This window comes from Haemaphysalis longicornis, unplaced genomic scaffold, assembly GCF_048455015.1.
Source record: "Haemaphysalis longicornis isolate Haplotype H1 unplaced genomic scaffold, Haemaphysalis longicornis Haplotype H1 scaffold_105, whole genome shotgun sequence".
NCBI classification, from domain to species: Eukaryota; Metazoa; Arthropoda; class Arachnida; order Ixodida; family Ixodidae; genus Haemaphysalis; species Haemaphysalis longicornis.
This window is the reverse complement of record NW_027526208.1, coordinates 369,563-382,782: the sequence shown is the minus strand read 5'-3', so window position 1 is coordinate 382,782 and position 13,220 is coordinate 369,563. Positions and strand designations below refer to the sequence as shown.

The window sequence follows — 13,220 nt, the reverse complement described above, 5'->3', positions numbered from 1 at the left end:
CCACACACAAAAGATGTTTTTTGTAGCTTTCTGGTGTTGTTACGCTCGTAAAAAATTGATTAAATCAAGAGCGCACAAACACGTCACGATTAGTTCAAGAAATAGCCGTTGCGCTCCGATACCATCGACCCCCCAAAAAACCCCATCTCAGGGGCCCTTTAAGCCCGCCGCGCGGTCGTATGATAATCTTGTTCTCGTGGAGGCGCGTAGCCAGGATTTTTGGTCGGGGGGGTAAGGTTGTTCTCGACACCCCTCCCCTCCCCCCAACGAAAGAAAAAAAAAGCGCGGCAGTTTGCAAGCGCCCTTAAAGGCTATGAAGATAAAATACATCTTGGGTTCATTAAAAAGACTGTCTTGTCGCAATAACAACGATACCAGTTCTCTCTCAGACTAATCAAAGGAATAATCGACATAATAAATTAAACATTGGGCGTTTTGCTGCTGAGCATGAGGACGCAGGTTCGATTCTAGGACGCGGCAGCCGCTTTTCTGATGGAGGCAAAAAGCAAAAACATCCGTATGTACAAGATTTCGGCGCACGATAAAGATCAGGTGGTCAAAATTAATCATGAGCCCCTCCACTACGACGCCTAAAACCCTACAATTCATCCATCAGCCAATTAAACATTTGAAGCAGTGGCGAATCCCCGCCCACTTCCCGGCGGCGGTTTCACTATGACATCACAGGATCTTGTATGTACGATTGGCCCACCCACCTAAGTCACCGCCAAGGAACATGATTGCGCTACTGTAGAGGGACCTCCTTTGATCTTATCATTTGAATTCTAACGTGCAGTTAAAATACTCATAACTGCGTTTTAGTGCTGGCCTATATACATCACTCCTGCCCATATTACTTCACTGCAGCGCACAATTTGAAAATTTATGACATTTGTTGTATTGCTTCGGTTGAAAAAAACGTCTGTGATTGGAATGGAGCTGTGCGAGTTACCAAAGGCTAGTGCTATTGAATTGAACTAGGTTGTATTTTGTCTTCAAATAGGCCCTTTAGGGTTGTCTCATGATGTTGGTGTTGATTGTGATTGTATTTGTGCCAGGTGAAGTTGTAAACTGGGCGAAAATCCGCAGACCGCGTGGTGCAAATCTGCGCCCGTGATACGGGACGTACATTGCACGCACGGGCACATTGTGCAGGCATTGCACTAAATGGTCACAGTTTCACGTGATTACTTTCTTTATTTCAACATGTGCAGTATGGTGTCTGTGACATCCGCAATAAATTTCGTAGGCCGCAAAAATGAGATATTTTTATTTAGTTCATGTTGAAATGCAGAAATTGCTTTGCTTATAAGCCTTCTGCGCCCGTACAGAATCTTCCAGTGTAAGGCCAATGAGGCAAAGGTTGTGCACTTACGTTATATGTAGCGCAGGTTTTATCTTAAGAAAAAAAAAAACGACAGGATATGAATTATGCATACAAGAAGCGTTACACAGACATCACGCGCGAGAACTGCGCTGTTAACGGCGAAAATTACACGAACATGGTAGGATTAGCCCTCACGCAAAGCGGAATAATTCAGCCATCGGTACTGTCAAGCCATGTCAGTTGAAATTGCGGCTTCTGTTTTGATTCTGTGACGCAGTCCACCTCATAGCTTCTAAGGACGCCAAGCAGATATGAGAAGCTGGTGCTTTTTAACATCGCAAATATGGTTAAGTTTCGGTACGCCCAAATGTCGACTCTGGTGTAAAAAGGTCGGGCTTGGTGTTCTAAAATCCTTGCATTATTCTCTGTCAAGTTTTCAATGCTTCGAGCGTAAATGTCCTGCAGTCTGCCTGGAGGAGTGCACTATTCAGTAACTTTTGTGGGGCGGCAATCCCCTTTAGGTGTAAGTACCACTCCTGGATCAGGTAGAGCAAACCACTGCAAAGTTCACTATTCAATGCAATAACGAACTTTAAATTTATCAAGAACAAATAATAACGCGAAGACGGTGTTGTTTGACCATACCCTTGCGGTTAGGCATGCAAGTTGAGCAAAACCTTGCTGCGTTTGGAATTTTTTCGTGAGATCTCAGGAAAGAATTATAATGAGGTCCTACCATTCTGGTTTCAAACATTAATGAAAGGACATACGGCTTAGTGGACGCATGCGCTGCCATTGTTTAGCCGAGCACACACTGGCGGTTTTAAAGGTAAGCGATTAAACAGAATTGGAGGACGCACAAGAATTTTGCTGTTTTCGTTAGCGACTCGGGAAATGGAAATATATTATTATGTTGGGACGCTCCTTGGTCCACCAGAAAACAGGGTGCAGTGGGAAGCTGCACATGACCTTCAGGCTTGGGTCGATGCTCGACACGAGTCAGCATTTTGTGGCCCGCAGCACCAAGAAAACATGCCGAATGGCATGGCCCCCCGTACATAAATGCCACAGACTACCGTATTTCAGCATGCAACGGACAGTAATGGTACAGTTAAGGTGGTACAGCGACCGTGATGTTCAAATGGTTTCAGGCTACGACACAATACATTGGCGAAAAATTGCAAAGTTGTTTGCAGTGATAATTCCTCGGTCATTTTGGTTACTTTAGTAATGCTCGAAATTTACTTCATGCGATATTTTAGGACGTATAACAGTAGTGGATCCTGGCAAAATCACTTCAGCGCGCACCCGTATGTGGGGTGGGGGTCGGAAGTGTACTGGTGTTCTTGAGAGGGCCTGTGATCTGTAGCCTGTTTTTTTGAATTACTAAATTCGTTCATCATGCCAAATCGATTGAGCATTGAAAGAACGATACTCTTGAGCCCACAAAACTTCAAAAGGAAATGCCAAAAAGATCTGAAGGAAAATTCTACTAGAAAGGCACATTGGTTTCTTCGCCGCCAGTACAAAGGTCCTTCATTTGCGCACACTGCTATGATGATTTTAAAATTGGGTGTAGCAGTGAATGCGCGCGTCGCTTTGCAACGCGGCAACAAAGTTCCGATAACGGGCACACCATGCGACAGCATGACAGCGACAGCACCTGACATTGAGTTGCCTGAATGTAGATGAAGCAAACTACTAAAGCTGCAGCGAACACAAATATATTTTTAACTGATTGATTAATTGTGGAGGTTAACGCGCCGACACAACGCAGGCGATGAGGCGCGCCGTAGTGGAGGGCTCCGGATTAATTTCGACCACCTGGGGATCTTTATCGTGCGCTGAAATCTTGTACACACGGGTGTTTTTGCTTTTAGCCTCCATCAGAAAAGCGGCCGCCACGGCCGGGAAACGAACCCGCGACCTTGTGCTCAACAGCGCAACGCCTTAGCCACTGAGCCACCGCGGCGGGCTCAGTGGCTAACTCTTCTAACTCTTCATGTACTTCATGGACATGTCAGTAACTCTTAATGAACTTAACGCTGTCCCGATACGCTTTGAGTAACCCTCGTCAACTTTGTGCATCATAGGATAGTTAAGCATTTATACGAGTAGAATTTACGTTTTCCCTCTTTCAAAGGTACCTACCCGGTTCATAGCTGGCGCTCCTTCAACAACCAATTGAAACGCAAAAATTGCATTAGAAATAAAAGGAGATATAATTTTTCGGCTGGCAAACATAAAGTCACTGTGACCTCGTGTAAATATTAGGAAGCAATTATTTAAATATTAAAAGATAGTGATCACGCAAGCATAAATCAGGGGTCAAGGGAAGAAAATGACTTACAATTGCGGCTTCTTTTGTGTGTTGCATGGCACTTCGAGTGTGAGCTTCCCAAAGCCAGGGCGCTTCTGCCCTTGCACCGTTCTCTCATATCGGCGTTGTTGTGACTCAGGCCCTGAATATACACAGCTCTGGGCTGCCACCGCCAAGGCAAAAAGCGGGCGTGGACGCAATGGAGCTAGGGGCTTTAGTTGTGACCAAGGTCGAAGATGGCCATCGGGTATTGGTTACTGTCGCGACCGCCGTCTCCCCGTGGTAGGGCTGGTGACTGTCGCGCCTTCGCGCTTACAATAAAGCCGAGCCGGATTCGCCGAACCAATGCGATACGCTGCTGTCGCATTCATGTAAGCCAACTTTGGGGACAGCGTGCCCTTTTTGTGAAGTGGGTGTTCCCCAGTTACCTAGGTTAGCGAAAAATACCGCCGAACGAATCGGCGTAATCGCGGAGGAGAAAATGTCTGTCTGGAACACCGCTTTCAGAAGAGGACATGCAGTGCGCGCAAGCTGAGACCATACAATTATCCCACGCCAACACCCTCCCCGGCTCCACAAAAACGTGAAAAATAATGAAGGGGTGACGTGCGGAAGAGCATACTTTGCTGGTGACGTGCGGAAGAGCACACAGCATACTTTGCTGTGCGCCTCACCCACAAATGCCCTCTTCCCCCTCCCCCCCCCCCCTTTCCTCGACAGTCATCCAGCTAAAGCAGACGTTTCACCCAATACGCAAAACCATCTTCAGAACCACCACCGCTTAAGGCCCGTTCACACTTGCGACAGGAGCGACAAAAGCGACAAGAGCGACGTGATTTCTGTCGCTCCAGTCGCTCGGCATCGCGCTTGTCGCGGCGACGAGAGCGATCGGTCTCGACCAAATTTTGTCGCCGCCGTCGCTGCTGCGACGGAAGAAGAAGGCTACATTTCCTGACGTCATATCCTGCCAAAGCACCCTTCTTCCTCCTCCGCGAACGGCGTGAGGAGGACGAAAAAAAAAAAACAGCGGGCAAATCGACATCGCATACATCGGATCATCCTCCCTGTTCTGTGGGAACACCGCACTATGCCACCGCGCGTTGCAGTTCTGCCCGAAGGCGAGATGTCGTTCTCGACTGAAATGATGATTGATATGATCAAAGAGCACCCAATTCTGTTCGATAAAGGGCACCTACAATATAAAAATACCCAGTACAAAGACCGACTGTTTGACAAGATCGGAAAGGACCTTGGCGGACTGAGTGGTACGCACACGTGTTTGCATTTTTTGAGCGGCCGGCAGCTATTCTGTGGGGGTGGCTTTGCGCCAGCAGGGTATAGTTAGTTCCGCGCACAGAAATAACATTTCAGACACCTTGTTTCGAAATTCTAGTACTAGATCCGCGAGGCCAAGCTGCCGTGGAAAATTGTTTACTAGTGTGTAATGAAAAATTGTGAGCACGTGCTAAGCTTGGCGTCTGTACACGGAAAACAATTGTACTGCTAAAGAAGTGCCGCGCGAAACTGAAATTCAGGACTGGTAAAGTAAGAACAAATATGTACAAAGTACACCACCATATAGGTTGTGAATTCGTGATGGCTTCCTGCATGTCTGCACTGGGGAAGCAATTTATTTTAGCACATTTTCCCGCAGGAGCAGCGGTGCAAAAGAAGTTTAAATATTTGAAGGACACATACGGCAGAATCAAAATGCAACTGATAAAAGGCATGAAGAGTGGAAACGGCGCAAAGGACATCAAGGACGTCAAGTGGAAGTATTTCACGCAGATGACTCAACTTATGGAGCCGTCTTCCGAAGAGCCAGTGTAAGCTTCTGATTGATTTTTTTTCCAGCTGCTGTTGAAACTACATTTGCTTATCAAAGGAGTGTGTCCAAAATTAAAAAAAAAACTAGTGCCCAAGAAATTATCTCTGCGGCAGCAAAGTATTTAAGGAGGAGGGGTGGATGTTTATTAGAGTGGAAAACAAAGCAAGAGTGGTAAATGATACTCCATGCATTTCACGTGCACTGAGCATGCATCAAAATGTTGTTTTCCAAAACATAATTAATTGCATTCTTTTTCTGTTGTGTGCATGCTGCTATAGAAAAAGTTACCCTGCAACTTTTTAACTGAAACTTCAAAACTTCTTTTGCAGTGTATGCTCCAATATCACATTCACAAACTCTCAGCGGTAAGTAACAAGACGTATGCACATTTAAAGATCAAAGGAAGGTTGTTTGCTCCAAAGCAACACGTGGTTTATGAGGAGTGTTGCAGTGGTCTGCTACTGATTGCTTGTTTTGTTAAGGTTGTGTAAATTATAACACAGGAAATTGTAGCAGGTTTTTGATGAACTTGTGGCCATGGCGGGGGCACGATATTTTATTCCAGATAACATTCACCATTTTAGTGTATATACACGAATATCAAAGCACTAACATGGTGAGTTAAACCGAAAAAGATCATGAGAAGAAAAAGAGACTCTATAAAATATCACAATACAGATAGCACACAATAAATGTGTACATGCTGAGCACAATGAAGGCAGCAGGGGAAAAAAAAAGACCCCCCTTCCAAAAAAAAAGCATTGACCATAGAAATTCATATCTCCTACAGATTGCACATGTTCCGCAATTCCTCACGTACCGTACAACCATTTAGTGTTTGTACACGACTATCGAAGCACCCACAAGGTCATTCAGAGTATGCGGTATTGCACAAAGCACAGTGGGCAACCCAGAAAGGTCATGAGAAGAAAAACAGAGTGTATAAAATATGACAACAAGAACACAAGTGTGTACATCTTGAGCACGACAAAGGCAACAGAACCCCCCCCTCTCCAAAAGCATTGACCATAGAAATTCATATCTCCTACAGATTGCACATGTTCAGCAATTCCTCACGTACCGTACAACCATTTAGTGTTTGTACACGACTATCAAAGCACCCACAAGGTCATTCAGAGTATGCGGTATTGCACAAAGCACACTGGGCAACCCAAAAAGGTCATGAGAAGAAAAAACACTATAAAATATGACCGGAATGTTGTGTCCCCACCTGTACATCCCAAGCACAGTCGGCACATGTGCTAGTCAGCCAACTGGATTGATTACGCTACTTTGTGTACCACTGCAGACAACCAGCTGAAATGGAAGAAGGAGTGCTCGCTGCTTTCGAAGTAGTGTCAGAAAATGACAGCGACGGCTTCATGGAGGACATTGAGGGCACGCGGAGTGGCCTCCTGCAATGTGGGAGCCCAGAAGGAGAAGTTGATGGGTAACTACAGTCGCTAGAAATTACCACTAACAAGTTGTACCTCCAGTGGACAAATGACAGGGAAAAAATGTCTCTTTTTATTTAGCTATGAAAGCCCAGGGCCAGTGCAAATGAGCACCGGGCTACAGCTACGCCCATCCCCTGCTGCTGAAAGGTAAGCTTATTTTGTAACAATATGTCTAGTAGTATTGTGGAGTATTTATATACACAGTTCACGTTAAAACGTGGAATACATACAGCTCGAATGGTTGGCACAAGTATTTATTAGAGCTTATTTTCATTTGCTTTACACAAGGGTTGCCAGGCCAAGAAAGGTCCCAAGGCTGTCCAAGAAGGCACAGAGGTAAGATAACAATTATTCATACGGAAACTATTACCAGTAACATATATTTCAATGCTTCAGTTGCCCAGAGACAGCAGAGAAGACGCTGCCTTCAACAGTGGCAGCTGCCTGCCTGACCCACCTCCACACCCTCCGCAACGAAACGCTGCAGCGGAATGACCATGTACACTACTCGTGCATGGCGCTTGCGGAACAAATACGGACTTTGCCACCAATTAAAAGACAGGAAGTAATTTTTCAAATGCAAAGTCTAGTACACAACAAAGTCATGGAGGCTCTCACAGAAGATGGCGTGTGAACTACAATGCTAAAAGAAATCAGTCTCGTATTACTATTTCTTTTTCTGGTATTCCATTATTTTTCTTGCACACTCTTGTCTTTTGCTTTCGTTAGTTCCTTGTACTTTAACGTAATGTCTTCATGCTTATATTGCCACTAATTTTTCTACTTTGCCTTTTTTACGTGTTCCTGTCACAAACCATTTTGTACTATTACCATGCGTGCAATGTTTATGTTCAATTTTTCCAATAAACTTCCATTAAAAACAACTTGCCTCTTTATGCCTTGCTGCTTCTTATCATGGCCTCTTGCCAAGGAACTTGCCCTTCATTGACCAAATACTTGCACAGCTTGTCCCTCATGTTGTAAGCAGCCCTGGATCAAATGAAACAAAAAGAAAGATCGTAATTGTAATTTTACGATTCCCTCGTTCAGCACAAACCAAACTTTTCACAGCGGCACTATTAGCATTCGTCACAACAAAACTGTACTTGAAGATCATACCTTGTAGAGCGGTGGGAGGTGGTCGGGAGATCCTGCAAGGCACCATTATTATTGTCCTCATTGCGCCAACTGCCTTCAACTAGTCGTCCCTGCCAGTCCTCATGGTCAGTCAAGCCTGATTGGCAGTATACCGTGCGGAAGGCAGCAGGCTCCGACATCAGGAAGTTGTGGAGTGTGACGCAGGCTCCTATGATTCTCGTGATGTTTTTTCCGTTGGCTTTGAAAGGCCGTCGAAGAATGCGCCACCTTTGCGCCAAAATTCCGAATGTGTTTTCAACTATCCGGCGTGCCCTACTCAACCTATAATTGAAAATTCTCTTCTTTTCGACTTCTGTGAGCTGTTGGCTGCTGCCAACATCACCAGCGACTGAGTGCAGGCCTAGAAAACAACAAAGGCAGAATTTTACGAAATAATCAGGTGGAGGTGGCTGGTACCACGCTGATATTTGGAGTACACTGCATGCTTCTTCTAGCAGCCACTATCCTGGACACAGTAAATTCCCGTCCGACAGCAAATTAACTGTAGATTAGCTGCACACATGGCAGCAAACCTGTAATCAGGAAAGCAGCGCATGCAACAATTGTGAGGCCTTCTACATACTTGTGTATTGTAGCATACATTACATTTAATTGTCCTTATGGTTTCACCACGCTGACTGCACGCTTTATAGCCATATTTCATTAGATACTTGTACACGTTTACATAGGAACGTTGAAGCATTCTACTATACCAGAACAGACGTGAGAACTTACTCTTTCTTGAGTACGGCCTCATCAGGTACGTTTTGAGGGGGAAGGCCTCATCCCCCCCAAAGAAATACAGCGTGTTGCCAATGCCACAGAGTGGTGTGTCAGCTGGGAGTCCTTGCTCTCCTCTTTCCAGAGCTATATGGAACTCACTGCGGCCAAAAATACCGCCGTCCGACTCACTGCCGTGGTGCCCGAACTCCACGTATAGGAACCTGGTGCATGAAAGTAGACATATGAATGGTAAAAATTATCTGTCCAACATGAGGACTCGCTTCTCTCGACTGTTTACGATCTCTGGTTGTGGTTTATATACCTGCTTTTTATTTATTTGCTACCCACCTCTGGTTTATTTAGGTGGTAGATAAGTGCGATCAATGTTGAGTTAAGAGACTATTCAGGCAGGCACCCTTCTTTTTTTGCCTATTTTGGGCTTGAAAAGTGCACACATCAGCTCATACATGGCATGATTGACTTGTAGGCTTTCTGCCAGTATAAGTTAGAGGTATGCTTTTATTATTGCTTTGCTGGAAGCGGCAGCTGGTAACCAACAAAAAACTGAATGAGTTAGATAACAGTAAGATGTGAAATATCTGGGTCTTTGCAACACTCTCTACTTTTTACGGGCATGTTTTTACTTCTAAATTCTTCCCCCCACCCAACTGTGCACGCAAGGCACTGTAATAGTAGCACTACTGAGAAACCGGTACCTGTAATGTGCGTCGCTAATAGCCAGCATGGACTTGCTAAAAACTTTCTTGTAGTTGTGGTCCAAGCTGCCCGAGTTGTCCGTGCGCTCAATGTTAATGTGCTTGCCATCCATTGCCCCTAGGCAATGGGGCATGTTCCAGAACTCCTCGAAGTCTTCAGCAACCTGAAGAAAACAATTATGCACATTGTGCAGTTAATTCACATATACTATGTAGAAAATTTACAAAAATGCATCTCAAGGTGTGGTTGTGCATAACGCAAGTACGGCTACTAACTTACCTTTTTCCACTCAGCCGGTGATGAAGGCAGCACAACATACAGGGGACCGACGATATCCCAGATGGCCTGGCATACCTCTGAAATTAGCTGGCAGGAGGTCGATCGGCCGGTCAAGAAATTGAACGAAGACGACCGCAGCGTCTCTCCTGCAGCTAAAAATCTGTGCAGAAAAGAATTCAATGCAAAGCATTACAGTAAATCTCAGGGTAGCTTTTGTAGTAATATAAAAAGCTTTAATAAACAGGATTAATTTCGACCACCTGGGGATTTTTAACGTGCGCCGAAATCTCGACACACGCCGAAATCTCGTCGCACCTGTGCAGTTCTATAAATTTTACAAATTTCGTCAGACCATGGACGTTACCTGATGGTTTGCGCCAAGCGGTGCTCTGCGGCTATCGCTTTTCGAAACCGCGTGTCCCGCTTTGTAATGCGGGGGCTCACAAGCTTGAGCAGCGAGTCAAACGTTTGCGGGGCCATCCGCAAGTAGCTGGAAAGAGGGCATGAAACCATAGAGGAGACTTTTAAGTTAGTCACATAGCAAGTAATAACCAGAAAACGAAATCTCTGATAAGAACTTACTCTCTGTACCACTCTACGTCACGGGAACGAAGGAGCGGCAAAAGGTTGTTCCCTTGGCCCAACCTATCGCACTCTTGGAGGCAGGGACGCACCCAGTAGCGTCGTTTTTTTTTTTCGGCGGTTCCTGCATAACTTCATGTAGCTCCATCATGCAGGTGGAAAGTAAGATCAGCGTGATCTGCTCTTCTTCCGCCAAATCCATTCTGGCGAAATGATGGGCCAGAAGAGACAGAAACAGCGTTCCGCTGGGCCAGCAAACGACGACCAAAACGCAAGAAGCGCGCCGCTTCAAAACGCCGCTTTGGCGCCGACACACCTGCGAACTCTCGCGAAATTCGCGATACTCCGAGACCTTGAAACCGAAACTCCCGTGAAGTCTCGTTCTAAGCGAGAAACAATAACAAGAAAAGCAAAAATACGGTCGTCGTCGTCGCCCGTGTCGCTGGCAAGTGTGAACACCGAGAGTGGCGGTCGCTCCAGTCGCGTCGCTGCGCGACGTCGCTCTTGTCGCAAGTGTGAACGGGCCATTACACGTGGTTCTGCTTGCGCATACAAAGATCGTCTTTTCTTTTTCGGGCATTCATCGCTCCAGTCTTCACCCATCAATGACCGGCGGTCCCTCTTTTTTTGCGCACTCTATGCTTCCCCGGCCATACCGTGACGAGTCAATCTACGCTGCTGAGAATGACTCAGCCGGGCAATTATTCGCTGTGTGGCGACATGCCACAAACAAAGGGACACAACGCACGCCTCTGGCGTCCCGTGGGCTGAGCTTATCCCAAGGCGCCATCGCTTTTGAAGCTGCACCCCTCCGCAGTTATCCTGACCTGGGCGCTTCGTTTTGTTTAAGCACCAATGCTTGAGGACAGGCATTCAGTCGTGAATGTTTTTAATAGTAGCACGCCCGAAGGTTATGCCCCTTTGTTCACAGGCGACGTACCAGGCATAACAGGCAGCACGGCGCCGGCCGGAAAAATTTCGGCGGGGCTTGAGCCCGGTTAGCCCCCCTGGCTACGCCACTGGTCTCGTGTCTCGGTAGCGCCAAGGGCATGCGCCGAAGCTATCGCTACCTCGAGGCTGCGAGGCTGCAGGAGAAGGAGGGGCCGGTTACCGAGGGGTGCTGCGGCGCGGCGCCGAAGCCTCCTCCCGGCGGTGATCCAGCCGTCGTCGTCCTCCGTCTCCGTCCCGTGCGTCCGGTCGTGCTCGCGTTGTGGAGGTAGAGTCCGTTCGTTGGTCTCGAATTCGGTGGTGACGTCGTCGCCCTCGTAGTCCATAATCGCCGGGGCCTCTCCGTGGGTGTTCATCTCGTCGTGAGGTACCGCGGGCGCAGCCGCCATGGCGTGCGCGCGGGGTCGGGGACGGGCTAGGCCAAACGCAGGCCTGGCTGGCCCGCTCCGCTGCTATCCCAAGCTGTGTGACGACGGCCCGAAGCAGTTGAAGCGCAGTTCAGTGCGTCGCGTGAGCGTATGCCCAGTCTTCGGAGCGAGCGGTGAACAAAGAGCACGTGAACAAGGGTAGGGAGGCGACCGCAGCTACTTGTTCGTTGTGTCGGTAGCAGCGGCGGCTTTGTTGCGGGCAATCTCGAGCGAGGTGGCGAGCTTGCCGAGGCGAGCCACCACGTCAGCGCAGCTAACCCTCCATTTAGGGTTAGCGTGGCAGTCGCCGCTTCGAAATTTCTCGGCGTTGTCAGATGAAAAATAGTGGCTTGCCTGACGTATGCTTGGTATCCGTGGAACGCACTGACGAGGCCCTGTCGACCGGTGATAGTTTCGTCGCAGTGCAGGCCGTTTTTGGGTATTTGGGGCGGTCTTTGACGGAGTCGATGTGAAGCAGGCCCACATCGGTCGGCCACCTAGCGGCGTTTTCTACGAAAGCTAAGGCGGTAACAAGACTCGGAGATAAATGTGTCAGCACACCCTCGCTTGCGCTCACTGAAAAGCAATTGGTTTTCTTGCCGCCGGCTCGCCGGGCGTTTAATCTCTGTTTAAGCTTACGCATGCGCGTTTGTACCTTGTGAGGTTTATAAAGTTCACACAATAGCACAATAAATGTAGTTTGAAGTTTGTGCCCTATGTGCCCGTTCTTTATTTCTTCCGCGCCTCTCCGTTTTTTTGCGCAATTATTCTTAGTTATAGAGTACCAACATGCCCAGGATTCAACCCTAATGCTGTATTGCCGATGGATATCGCAAAAACTCAAAGTTACCTCTGGAAGCGTTAATTTCATCAGCTTCTACGGATTGAATTTGTGAAATAAATAAGATTCTCTGTAATTCCCGCCCGTAGAAGATGCAAATTAAGGTAATCAAAAATGTGCCCTGGTTGTTTGAAATGCTCCTCGACAGCTATTCGGGCTTTGTTACGAGTATCTTCCCTGTGACAGCTCAGACCTTAAATCATGTGTTAAATTCCAATTGGAGATCCGGAGTGCTTTCGGAGCAACGTTTCTGCTCTCTCTGAAGCTGACGCGTTCCAATGGCAGATAGGGGGCATCCAAATCCTGTTCCAATGGCAGGTCGGGAGCGCCGTCGCCGCCGAGATCTCTCCGTGGAGCAAAAAAAGTTATCGGCGGAGTCGGCCGGAACTCGCTAGGGCGCTGACTTTTGCCGTGTGACGTCGCCAACGTCGCCGCCGTCTGCGCTTCCGGCCAGTGTTCGCCTTCTCCGCCTACTCCAGCCGCACAGCACGAGATGAACGCGCCCGCGGGAACCCGACGACAACCTTTTCCCGACGATTTCGGGAAGGCACGACGCGAAGAATGCTGGGTATTTCCGGTTCCCGTCACGGTTCGGCACTTTGCTCCGGTGGGAGCAGCTGCGTTCCAAAGGCAACTACGGAGTACCTGCTCTTG

General features: G+C 47.5%; 2 protein-coding genes across 2 annotated transcripts in view; one reads left to right on the top strand and one right to left on the bottom strand.

The window, feature by feature from the left end:
• The window catches only part of LOC144160540 (uncharacterized), a 37,589-nt gene extending 25,453 nt beyond the window's left edge, over window positions 1-12,136 (bottom strand). The window contains exon 1 of the mRNA XM_077691806.1: window positions 11,482-12,136. Within this exon, the coding sequence (XP_077547932.1) occupies window positions 11,482-11,707 (226 nt within the window). The 5' untranslated portion in view covers window positions 11,708-12,136. The remainder of the gene's footprint in view (window positions 1-11,481) is intronic.
• LOC144160539 (uncharacterized) lies at window positions 5,045-7,918 on the top strand. The gene is made up of 6 exons (XM_077691805.1): window positions 5,045-5,473; window positions 5,805-5,840; window positions 6,785-6,925; window positions 7,011-7,079; window positions 7,221-7,268; window positions 7,329-7,918. The coding sequence occupies exons 1-6, from the start codon at window positions 5,205-5,207 to the stop codon at window positions 7,564-7,566; spliced, it is 801 nt and encodes a 266-aa protein (XP_077547931.1). The 5' UTR covers window positions 5,045-5,204; the 3' UTR covers window positions 7,567-7,918.
• Window positions 12,137-13,220: the final 1,084 nt, after the last annotated feature.

Coding starts and splice junctions, on each gene's coding strand:
- LOC144160539 (XM_077691805.1), top strand. CDS start 5,205: ATGTACAAAGTACACCACCATATAGGTTGTGAATTCGTGATGGCTTCC. Junction 5,841..6,784: donor ACATTCACAAACTCTCAGCG/GTAAGTAACAAG, acceptor GTACCACTGCAG/ACAACCAGCTGAAATGGAAG. Junction 6,926..7,010: donor CCAGAAGGAGAAGTTGATGG/GTAACTACAGTC, acceptor CTTTTTATTTAG/CTATGAAAGCCCAGGGCCAG.